The following is a 12,638-nucleotide window of genomic DNA, read 5'->3' on the forward strand; positions in this document are numbered from 1 at the left end:
TGGGGGGCAGAATCTTGAGATTGAGAAGACTCAAAGGGCTGAGGAGAGTTGGGCACGACTTCTTCTTGTTATCCTCTTCTAAAGCTGCTATTACAAATAAATCAGCATTTATTTGCTGATTAAGCAAACCTGAGCAGTTTCTCAGTGCCAAACTTCCAGTTGACTCTGGAGGCAGAGATAAATAATGAGGCCTTTTAAATGAGCTCATCGTCTAGAAAGACCATTATAGAAACAGTGACCACACTGTACAAAGGGAAGGGGACAACTAAACCTCTTTGGAAACAGGCAAGGGATAGTTTCACAAGTAGGTAGCATTTGAGTTGAGCTTTGAAGCATCATCACAAGATGGAGGTGGAGAAGGGAAATACACTGCAGGGAGAGCAGGCAGCATGCACAAGCCCAGGAAGGTCAGTCTGACACAGCCGGCAGATGAGTGTGATCAGTGTGGCTGGAGTAAAAGCTGTGACAGGAGACGTTGAAGGAGGCAGGATATAAAGGCCTATAGTGGCAAGACGGGGAGTTGCCAGACACTAAGGAAAGTCACTCTGGTACCTGTGGAAATGAACTGCAGGCACTGGACTAGATAGCAGTAAAGAGGCAGTGGTAGTCTGGGTAAAAGACAAAGGTATTCTGAACTGGGTAAGTGCTGCAGGGATGAGAGGAGGAGAAAGGCTTGCTATTTTAAGAAGTGGAATGAACAAAACAAACTGATTTGGACAGTGAGGTGCCAAGGACCCTTAAGTTGAATTCAAGGGCCTGAGTCATCAGAACTGGAGCTGGGGAATTAGAGGGTCATGACTTTTAACAAGGGGGAAGCAAGAAAAGACTCTACAACAGGAGTTGAGAAAGCAAACAGCAGTCATACCCTTTCCTGCAGGGACAGTGTTTTGTTTGTAATCTTCAAGCCAACTCTTCTCCTGCCCCAGCTGGCTGTCCCATCAGTGGCCAGAGTCAACACATTCTCAGTCTGGGTCCAAGGCTCAGAAAGTTATGTAAACTCAAGAGGCTCCCATATTCCTAGAGCTGGCTTCCTCTCCCAGCAGTTTGCTAGAAACCCCAGCCTGTAGCCAGGCGAAAACTTGGAACCTGAGACTAGCCAAGTGGCTGGCCTTATAGGTAGATGGAGGAAACAGTTAACTGGGTAGTTAACTGAGCAATAAAAGGAGTCTTTTTTTTTTTTTTTTTTCCTGATAATGTTTCAGTTTTTCACCACTGAGTATGATGTTAGGTGTGGGTTTGTCATATATGGCCTTTACTATGTTGAGGTAGGTTCCTTCTTTGCCCACTTTCTGGAGAGTTTTTATCATAAATGGATGTTGAATTTTATCAAAAGCTTTTTCTGCATCTATTGAGATGATCATATAACTTTTATTCAATTTGTTAATGTGGTGTATCACACTGATGTGTGGATGTTGAAGAATCCTTGCATCCCTGAGATAAATCCCACTGGATCATGTTGTATGATCCTTTATACTGGAGTCAGTCTGCTAGCATTTCATTGAGGACTTCTGCATCTACATCAATGATACTGGCTTGTAATATTCTCCTTTTTTTGTGATATCTTTGTCTGGTTTTGGTATCATAGTGATGGTGGCCTCATAGAATGAGTTTGGAAGTGTTCCTTCCTCTGCAGTGTTCTTGGAATTGTTTCAGAAGGATAAGTGTTAACTCTTTAAAATGTTTGGTAGAATTTGCCTGTGAAGGCATCTGGTGCTGGACTTGTTTGTTGCTGCGTGTGTGCTAAGTTGCTTCAGTCCTGTCTGACCCTAGGGACTAGCTCACCAGGCTCCTCTGTCCATGGGATTCTCCAGGCAAGAATACTGGAGTGGGTTGCTATGCTCTCCTCCAGGGGATCTTCCCGACCTGGGGATCAAACCCATGTCTCTTAATGTTTCCTGCATTGGCAGGCGGGTTCTCTCCCACTGGCGCCACCTGGGAGTTCTGTTGGGAGTTTACACCAGTTAAGTACTGGTAAATATGAATTGGTAATTCATATTTTCTCTTTCTTTCTAGTCCATAGATGGACCTAAAGATTATCATACTAAGTGAAGTAAGCTAGACAGAGAAAGACAAATATCTCATGATATTGCTTTTATGTGGAACCTAAAAAAATGGTACAAAAGAACTTACTTACAAACCAGAAACAGATTCACAGACATAGAAAACAAGCTTATGGTTACCAGAGGGGCTAAGGGCGGGGGGTAAATTAGGAGCCTGGGGCTAACATATACACACTACTATGTATAAAATAGGCAACCAACAAGGACCTACTGTACAGCACGGGGAGCTATGCTCGTATCTTGTAATAATCTGTAAGGGAAGAGAATCTGAAAAAGATGACTGTATGACTGAATCACTTCACTGTATACCTGAAATGATACTTCAATTAAAAATTTTTTCATTGCTATGAAAATTTTTTTATTGGCATATAGTTGCTTTACAGTGTTGTGTGGATCTTAATTTTAAAAAAGAGATCTTTGGGGAGACACTTGTATTTTGAATCCTGCCTCTGCCACTTTATAGCTGTGTAACCTCAGGCAAGTTACATATTCTCTGCCTCAGTTTCCCTCATCTATAAAATGGAGATAATAGTACCTGTTCATTGTGAGGCTTGAAGGAGGCAAGTACACCTACCTCAGTTCTTAGCACAGCGCTTGGCCAAGAGTACGTGGTCAGTATGTTACTACTGACATAACAGTCATTAACATAAAGAATCTTCCCTGGAGCAAGTCTTGTGAGGATACAAGTGCAACACCAGGAGCCGAGTTTGGAGAGAAAGCTGTTAGAAAAACGTCCGAAGAACAGCGCAAGAAAGAAAAGCAAAATTATAAACAAGCTAGGTACCAAGCCACAATCACTCCTATTTAGAAATAGCTACCTACATACTAAGCATTGTTGGGACCCCACAGCTGCACCCCTTTCTCTAAACTCCCCTCACCTGCTTGAAGACAGATGCTCCAAAAGGAACTCAATTGTCTGAAATTCCCTCAAGAGTTTTACCATCCAAGGAAGACAGCACAGGAGAAGAGACCACAAGTGGACACCACACCCAGACAATCACTATCATATCTCCCGCCTGTGGGCCCCTTTCTAAGGGCTATTCATTGTTCCTAAAAATCTAAGAAGCTTACCTCCCCTCCTTCCTTTCTCTCTTAAGACAGTATTTCATCCTGAGTTCTAAGCCACCTTGGGAAATTACTCATTTTCCCTTGGGTATCTCCCATGTATATATGATATATACATGTTAATAAACTTTATTTTCCTCTTGTTAATATGTCTTTTACTAAAGAGGTTTCAGAACCTCTGTAAGAACTCAGAACTCCTAAGAACTCAGAAGAGGAGGGGAAAAGTGTTTTTCCTCATCTATGTGACAGTAATTTAGTAAGAGGGCTTCCAGAGTCCTGATGCACTCAGCAGAAATACTCGTGACAGGTGCTCAGAGGCCCTGCTGGACCCCGGATATCAGCACGCCGGAACCTTTTCCTTGGGGCCCACGGAGCTCTGGGAGGCAGAAATCCTGACATGCGTGGTACAGGGAGGGGGCAGAAGCAACACAGCATCTAAGCATCTAGGCTTTTACCTGTGAGGCTGCTCTGTGAGCACAACACACAGCCCATCTCCTGTTGGGGAAACTGAGCCAAGTTGCCTGGAATGTTCACTTTGCACAAGTGCTCAAGTATCACTCACTCATCACTGCAGCCTTAGCTCACGCTAGTCCTGCGGGAAAGTGCTGCTTCTCATTAGACTCTGCCTATAAAAATCCTACCTGTCCTCCAAAGCATAGCTCAAAGGAGGCCTTCTTACTCATTTATCCAAAAATATTTGCTGAATGCCTACTTATTTGAAACAGACCTTTTTCTGGGGGATACCAAGAGGTATAAGGAGTGCAAGCAGCCAGGCAAATAAACAAATACTGAAAAATTCAGTGAGGTGGGGACTACAATAGAGGTGTTTACAAAGTAGAGAGGGGTCTTAAAGCACTCACCATGCAGGGCAGGCAACTGACCACAAATGAATAAAGTAACTTTGAGAAAAGTGTTAGGAAGAAAATAAAGTTGGCCTATGTGAACAAAATGGCTAGAAGGATGGGTGTCAGAGAAGTTCTCTCTGAAGCAACACTGAGTCAAGAGTGGAATGGTGAGGAGGGCTCAGCCCCGGTGGGAGCAGTGAGTGCAAAGACCTGAAGGGTGGGAGCAGTGAATGCAAAGACCTGAAGAGTGGGGCCGATGTCGGTTTTAAGAAATAGAAAGAATGTGTCTGGAATGCACTGAGCGGGGAGTGGTGGGAGATGAGCCAAGATGAGATTATACATAAATAAAACATTTTGCTCTGCTGTTTTCACATAACGTTACAACGTAAGAATGTTTCATGGTTGTGAAAAATGATCTGTAAACACTTTTTATGACTATTAAAACATTTTAATGGCTGTATTTAAAAATCATATTTTTTTTAAAAGTTACTGTCTGCTTTTAAAAAAGTCATCACATGAGGTACACTCCTGATACAGAGACACCCCCTGCTCAGCCTTCAGCAGGAGTCAGTGGACAGAAGGGCAGGTGGAAGTGAGGCGCCGCCTGCAGGGGCCCCCACTGCCACTTCTGGGCCCCTGTTGTCAAGGCTCAAGTGGCGAAAGCCCCACTGACCAAACCCTGGAGACTGTTGATATGCCCTGTTTCCAACAGACAGTCTGAGCTCCAGAAACTTCTCTCTCCAGCCTTCGTGCCCCCTCCTTTGTCTTGTTCATTCTGCTGTGAGTCATGGCTTGAGGAGAAACAATGTAAGTTCTCAGGTGACCCCTGCTAGAGGCCACTTGCTTGTCTCCCATTTGCAAGGAACAGACAATGCTGACAAGGGCCTCCTCCAGAAGCTTGCTCCCCTTTCTCCTCTCTTACCCTAGTTTTTGACTTCTGGCTTCTTTGGAAAGCCAAAGGACTCCTCCAGCTTCTCTCTGCCAACACTTTAGTCTTCAGGTCTCGAGCTGCAGGGTCTGCGGAATTCCTGTCCATACTCGTGTATCCACTTGTTGGCCACTGGGGAAGAACGGGGAGGTAGAAGAGCAGGCTCAGCAGAGCAGACAGAGGCGATACTCACAGGGTCATTAAATTCCATACCCTCGGTGACTCGCTCGCTTCATCTTGGTCCCAGACCTGTCACGGACTACAAGATGTTGCACCCAGTAGCAATAAAGAGCAAGAAGGGCAATGGCCCCTGGAAAAAGTCCCCACAGGTCCTGTCTACTAGAGACTTAATTTTCAAACCCATGGGTACTGTGATCACTTACCCTTCATGTAGCTCCTGAAAGCCCCTCCTCCCACAGGGTACCATTTCAGGGTAGTAAGAGAAAAGGCCTGGATCCCCCTGGTCAGGTCCACCTCAGCACAAGAGTCCCTCTTCTACTCCTTTTTCTGTCTTAAGAGCTAAGTTCCAGTGGACACATGTATGACGTGAGCGTGTCCCTTACTTACTTATCTCTTCCTTGTTTGACCTCTCCTCATGGGAAAGCACCTGATGGTTTTCTCCTTGGAACAGAGGAGTGGGACTTTGCACCGATTCTTCTTTAGCTGTCCTGAGGAATCAGGGCCTATCTTGTCAGGCCAGTCAACTTTTACTACACTGACTATAGGACAGAAGCCTCCTCTTTATGGGCTCCTAATGTACTGGTGGCTGCTAGCCCAGAATCTGATCACCTCAATATAACGTGGCATTGTTATGAAGCTTTTTTCCCCCTAATTTTGTTATTTTCCATTTAATTTTTTTAAAGTGGATTTTTTGTATTTTCATTTTTATTCAGTTCAAGAAATTTTCTTCTTTATTTCTTTTGGCCACGCAGCATGTGGGATCTTAGTTCCCAGACCAGGGATCAAATCCAGGCCCCCTGCAATGGAAGCTCGGAGTTTTAACCACTGGGCCACCAGGGAAGTCCCTGTTATGAAGCTTTTGGAATGAAAGGCTATGTTATTTTCTATCCAACCCCTATTTCACTTTCCCCTGAACCCCTCAGCCCTTTCCCATGCCCAGAAAGCCAGGCCTTACCCCATTTATCTCCTACCAGGACAGGGCAGCCAGCATGGAGTGTGTCACCATCCCCTTCACCACTCCTATGCAGGTTCCACCAAAATAGTGCTGCATTCTGAAAGCAAGCAGAGCCCGCCCCAGGGAAGGTCAGCCCAGAATCTCAGTCCTAGGGAAGCACTTGACTGAGGACAAATGCGTGCATGTCATTAACCAAGAAAACTGCCCATGCAGATGGGGGCAAGGAATACATAAAATGGCACAAAATGGTAGACAAGCTACCATTGCTCATTCACTGATGCATTGCTTATTAAAGACCCTGCCCTACTCCAGACCCTGTGGATGCAGAGACAAATCATGATCAATTCTGCTCTCAGGGAGCTCATAGTCTCGTGGGAGAGAGACATAAAAACAAACTAGGAGGAGACTGACAGGTGCCAGGGGAAAGGGGAGCACAGGGTGTCACGGGATCACTGAGGACAGGCACTTAACAAAAAGCACAAGGGGGAGCAAAATATTCTTCACACAACTAAGAACTTAATTCTGATGCTTAGCCTTTCTTAGGCACTTCCTAGTAACACCCCTAGGAAGCAGGCATCATTGTCATTTCCACCTTAGCAGCAAGGAAGTTGAGGCTTTAGGGGCTTTAAATAATGTAACTAAGAAGGATCAACGTCAGGACTCAACCCCAGGTGTTCTGACTCCAAATCTTCTATTTCTTTCTACCTCTTATACTCAGATTTCTCTCCTATACACTGACTTTATCCCTGGCCAAACCACTGAATTTTGCTAAATACCCGGCATTTATTTATTGAATGCTTAGGATGTGCTGGGCACTGTGCTAAGTGCTAGGAGGCACGATCTCAATTATCTGTCTTCATTTCATTCCTGAAGTAATTAAGGGCTGCCATCCCTGATTGACTGACTGACTGCTCTGAAATTTGGGGGAGATACTCATTCATTAAGTAAACCTCTTACCACACTGGCCCTCCTCTAATGCCTTGCTTGACTTTATAGCTCTTCTTGCAGTATACCATTACTGCCTATCAACCTCTCCGTGAGCTCCTGGAGGCAAGGACTATGACCTTTCCTCTGTACTCTGAGTGCCTCTAGCCCCCAGTATTTACTGAAAGAATGACTGAAGGGACCAGTTGCTGCTGAGATTCTGAAGGGGAATAAACGATTTCTCACCTTTGAGGAGTTGTATTGTAATAGAAAGGCAGACATGTAATCATCTACTTGTAATACAAGTGTAAATAAGATTTAAAAAAACAGAGGTATAAGTAAATGCAGTAGTCAAGAAAACTGAGGAACTATCTTTGATTCTGGGAATCAAGAAAGACCTCTTTTTTGCCCCCCTCCCAAGACAGGCGTACAAGCACAGACAGCACAAAAGTTGAGGTGTTAGTTCCAACAATCCTAAAAATCATCTGTTGGCATCAGACCCACACTCACCTTGACCACAGGAACGCTGAAGTTGCCGTAGATGAAGGCTGTGGCTCCGCCGGCTTCCACCGAGCTCAACTACAAGGCCAGAGGGAAAGCCAGAGTTGAAATAGCCCGACTACCTTTGCTCCATGTGACATCTGATGTCATTTCTGCATAAATTTCCCTCCTGTGTGCCCCTATTTCGACTCTAGGAGAAATACTTTGGAAACACAATCACCCAGTTTAGGAACGAAGACAGCCCACCCAGTGGCATCAGTGTTTGCCCACATGGCCACACGAGGACATTCGAAATCCCCCCTTTACCCTTCCAGCTAACATCCTTATTAAGGGTTACCATGGGTAGCTCCAAACTTTGAGACCCTCAGGAAGAAATTTAGTTTGTATCACAGCCCAAGACACACGTACATGTCCCTAAGTTTCATAGAACATTCTTACTACATGAGATACTGTCTGTTATTTTCCATTTTATTTTATTGTCTTCTAGTTCAGGTTTCTTAAATGCTGACCAGATCCACTAAATTGATTTCACAGCCTAGTAATGCATCATGACCAATGGCTTACAGAACACTTACTGTTTTTGAAAGCTGGGCCTCATAGGAACTACTGATTGCCCCTTTGGTGTGTTTCCCAGATCACTCAGACCCTCTCCAGGTAACCTCAGCTAAAGAGCTTCACCACTAGTATATTCTAGAATTATAGATATGTTTACTTAATTTGAAGAGTTTTTACTGATTTTCAAAGAAATACACAAACATTTTGAAAAATACTGGAAAATACTTTAAAATAATTTATATTATTCATCATCTTACCATTCAGAAAAAAAGCACTGTTATAGTTTAATTATAATAGTTGACATTTATTGAGCAGTGATTGATGAGTGAGCAGTGAGTGATTAAGAGAGCAGTGAGTGATGAGTGAGCAGTGAGTGATGTTAGGCATCATACTAAGTCCTTATTCCTCACAACAAATATATCATCCTTAGCATTGTTGTTATTCACAGTCTAGGGATAAGGAAGCCAAGTCTCAGAGAGACTGAGTAGTTTACAAAAGGTCACATAACTCCAAGCCAGGACTGGAGCTGAGCCAATGCTATCTGACTATGAAGGCCCTGCTGCTAACCATTATATAGCACTCTTGCACACTACCTGTGGTATCATAGCACAGGCGGGTGGAAGGACTTAAACAACAGATTGAAAAGAGAATTGGATCAGTGTGCTGTGAGGCTCCAGAGCAGGGCATGGATTGTGAGCTTGGTGGAGGGCAGAGACATCTTCCCTCTCTAAACCTTCCACTGCTTTGTACTGGGACTGATCTTCCATCCCCTTAGCAGAAATCACTAACCTGATTTCAACTCAATCCTCTACTTCTTAAAGATTATTTTCCCCCTATAATATTATTCTTATATTCTCCACAAACCTTATCTCTTGTCTTCAGAAATGTTTATGATGGTCTTAACCCTAATCTGAAGATGAAAGAGCTGGGAATAAGCTAGCACTTCCTAGGTCCCACAGTCCCCTTCATGGGGTCCTATACTTGCTTTCTAGGATAGAATGATAAAAACATACTGTATGAAACTTCACAGAGAGATATCCCCTCACCTGACTTCATCAGGTCCCCCTGACAGCCCTGAGGGGAGGTGCAGAGCAAGAAAACAAGCTCAGAGAATTGTGATTTGTGCTGAGGCCACATGTTAAGTGGCAGAACCTGAATCAGGCCAACTGACTCCAAACCCAAACGCATGCCATTCCACTGTGTATCAGAGGCTTAAAATCCAAACACAGACACACTTTTGCACTTGCCATTTAAAACTGCTGGTCTCCTGCATCTGTGCTACCTTTACCATAGTAACCAGGCCTCTGTAATCAGGGAGTCAGCTGCAGAAGACACTAGGGGGATAAAGAATAGAGAGACTATGGCCCCTGGAAGTCCGTTCTTTGGTGGATGTCCAAAGACATCAACTGCCTATGACTTCACACATGCCAGCTTGAGTCATCAACCAGAGATGCACTAGCTGCTGATCCAAGCCATGTGCCCTGCCCGGAGAGCTGACGTCAGCCATCCCTCCGCCTGATCAGAATGTTCAGAATGACCACAAGAGGCCAGACACCACTGGCAGTGGCAGCTTTACAGTTTTGCAGAAAGTTAAAACCAAGCCATGTGAAAAAAGCCATGTTGGGATTGCCAGCAATAAGACTATAGAGTGCTGGCCTCGATCCTTTCTTGGCTGCACTGTGGAGACCAGATACAGGACTAAGGAAAAAGGGAATGCTAGGGTGGGGGTGTCTGCTACTCTAATGAGCCTGAAACCAGGCCCTCATCTTGGAGTGTAATGTAGAGCATTTATATTTAACAGTATAATACACATCTTATGCTTTAAATGACAGATGACTGATATTATGACTTGTCCAAAGAGAAGGAGGCAAAACCACATGATCTGACAGGAAGAGGATCAGTGAGATAATAAAGACCAGGTCCAAATTCTATAGGGTCAGGTCAAAAACTAGGAGAAGAGGCCAATTTACTGTTTTAAGGGGGTGTAATGGTGATGGACAGGGAGGCCTGGTGTGCTGCAATTCATGGGGTTGCAAAGAGTCAGACATGACTGAGCAACTGAGCTGAACTGAACTGAATGTAGAGTTAACTGAAGACTTTATAAGGAGAAAAGGAAGAAATTTTTCATTACATATGAGAGAGCCACACTTAACTGAATTTCTCTGTAGGCATCTCTGTTCTTCCTTCTCATAATCTCAGCGGCTTCATTTCTCTCCTCTCTTACCCTCACAGCTCCACGACCTCATCTATAGGTCCATGCTTTTCTATAGCAAGTAGTCTATGGGACCTCAAAGAAAGAGAACCACATCCCCTTCCCGTGTTGTTCAGGTCCCAGGATCTCCTGGCCTTCACATAAGGCCACTTCCCATCCTAATCACAGCCAACGACAAGGTCACAGTTAGGTCTACATGTATTTTTTTACTCCTCCTATGGTGCCTAATGAGAGTGCTATATGAAATTTACAAACATCCTGGAGATTTTTCTGCTGTGAATATCACATAAAATCAGTCTCTTATATTGCTTTGAAAACCATAAAGTAAAAGAAAGAGAAATAATCATTAAGTAAGTAACCCGGGTCCCTCCAGAGCAAGACTCACATAGATCATAAATGTTGCGACCCGGTTCCCAGAGTTCATCCTGTACAGTGGGCTGCTTGGTGACTGAGACAAAAATAGAATACATCATTATTTTATGCAGGAGGCACCAGAGTAGCAACCAGAAGGTACCAGTATTCCACCACAATACAGGGAGGAGAAAAATGGGGGAGTCACAGATGGGAGAGAGCTTGAGCTATACCTGGTCACATATGTGCCTGTCTTTGCTGGCAGTTACTCAATATACTTTTTTTTCCTCTTACCAATTTATTAGGTACACATATAAGTGAATTGTATACTAATCAAACTAAATTGCTTATTAGTAGTTAAAGGCTTCCCTGATAGTTCAACTGGTAAACAATCCGCCTGCAATGCAGGAGACCCTGGTTCGATTCCTAGGTCAGGAAGAGCCGCTGGAGAAGGGATAGGCTACCCACTCCAGTATTCTTGGGCTTCCCTTGTGGCTCAGCTGGTAAAAAATCACCTGCAATGTGGGAGACCTGGGTTCAATCCTGCATTGGGAAGATCCCCTGGAGAAGGGAAAGGCTACCCACTCCAGTCTTCTGACCTGGTGAATTCCATGTACTGTATAGTCCATGGGGTCGCAAAGAGTCAGACACAACTGAGTGACTTTCACTTTCACTTTTCAATGAAAGGACTGGTGGTTCATTGTATCTTCAGGTTTTTAGTGAAATAAATTAATATATAAAATGTTACAGATAATTATTCTGTAAACATGCCAAGTCATAAGACTGGAATTCCTGATTATTTGCCAAAGAGACATTTTCTTTTGTTACAGAAGAGGTTAACTGATATAATTTACATGTCATAAAATCCAGTCATTGTAAGAGTGTTCTTCAATGAGTTTTAGTAAAAGATGAATCGGCAGCTATCAGCTTGAAACTAAGACTTTCAGATCTACCTAGAACATGAACGTTTGTTCTAAGATTTCACTCAATGTTCCCTGGGGGCCCTATTAGAGCTCTGCCTCAGAGAAATAAATAATACCCTCTTTCCCTACCCCCAGGAGATGGTCACTGACCCCATAGTTACCGTGGCATGGTCAAAGTGAGGCTCATAGTGCCCTCCAATTCCATAGTTCACCACCTGGAGATACTCTGCATAGGGAGGCTGGACATCAAGGCCTGTGAGGGCAGCAATGCGATGGTCAAGGGTCACCAGCACTGGGTCAACAGTGTCCTTCAGCCAGGCACTAAAACACACCACAAGTTGAAGCATTAGTGATCTGATGCCAGAAATGACTAACTGTGAATGAATGAATGAATTATGTCAACTGCCAGAAGGCAGGCAGGCAGGCAGGGAGGACAGGAAATTCATTCATCTATCAAACGGGGGTGATAATATCTATTATAGAGACTTATGAAGATCATGACAGACAATGCTTATGAAAATGCTTTGTATGTTATATGCTGGTGATTGCTGTAAAACGCAGAGAAATCTCTGTTCTGCTCTACTCCAAGACAAACCACGATAGGTCAAAGGCCAAAGAGCAAAGTTCAGTCTTTTTTCCTGAATGTCTTATTGAGGTTCTGATAAAGTGGAGGATTTGGGATCAGAATGTAGGTCCCTGGGAAGTAAGGTAGCAAACCAGTGAGTCTCCTAGGGAGATGATGAGGGCTCTTAAGGGAAGTACCCTGGCACATATGGGTCTATAAATGATGGATTAATTTGTTTATTCCTTTGTATAGAGTGCATGCATAGTGCTATGCTGTGGGCGCTAAGGTTTACAAAGGTGCTCAAGACAAGGCTTCTATGTTCAAAGAGCTCATTAGAAGAGATACACAAATATACACAAACACAACGAGTATAAATCGAAGTAGAAAAATGAGAACTAGCCTTTAAAGTCCTGAGGAGCACAGAGGAAGATGTTAATTTTGACTGGCATGGCAGTAAGATGGACATGTAGGCCAAATTTTGAAGGGTGCATAAAATTTCAATAGATAGAAAAAACATAGGGGTATTTTAGGCTGAAGAAATAGTGTAAGTGCAGATGTGGTGGGGTGACATATA

At 43.8% G+C, this 12,638-nt stretch overlaps 1 protein-coding gene across 2 annotated transcripts in view; it reads right to left on the reverse strand.

Annotated features, from left to right (window-relative positions):
* The window catches only part of P4HA3 (prolyl 4-hydroxylase subunit alpha 3), a 51,378-nt gene that overhangs the window by 6,880 nt on the left and 31,860 nt on the right, over positions 1 to 12,638 (reverse strand). Inside the window, exons 9-13 of one of the 2 annotated variants that reach the window (XR_009694048.1) lie at positions 11,661 to 11,820; positions 10,611 to 10,673; positions 7,468 to 7,536; positions 6,034 to 6,130; positions 4,893 to 5,030 (exon numbers count right to left, since the gene is read on the reverse strand). Coding sequence is in view for 1 of the 2 variants with exons in the window: in XM_061150092.1 (XP_061006075.1) it covers positions 4,960 to 5,030; positions 6,034 to 6,130; positions 7,468 to 7,536; positions 10,611 to 10,673; positions 11,661 to 11,820 (460 nt within the window). In the remaining variant the exon portion in view is untranslated. Of the gene's footprint in view, positions 1 to 4,396; positions 5,031 to 6,033; positions 6,131 to 7,467; positions 7,537 to 10,610; positions 10,674 to 11,660; positions 11,821 to 12,638 lie in introns of those variants that run through there. The other variant, XM_061150092.1, reaches the window with a different exon arrangement.

Source organism: Dama dama, chromosome 1 (genome assembly GCF_033118175.1).
Source record: "Dama dama isolate Ldn47 chromosome 1, ASM3311817v1, whole genome shotgun sequence".
Lineage (NCBI taxonomy): Eukaryota > Metazoa > Chordata > Mammalia > Artiodactyla > Cervidae > Dama > Dama dama.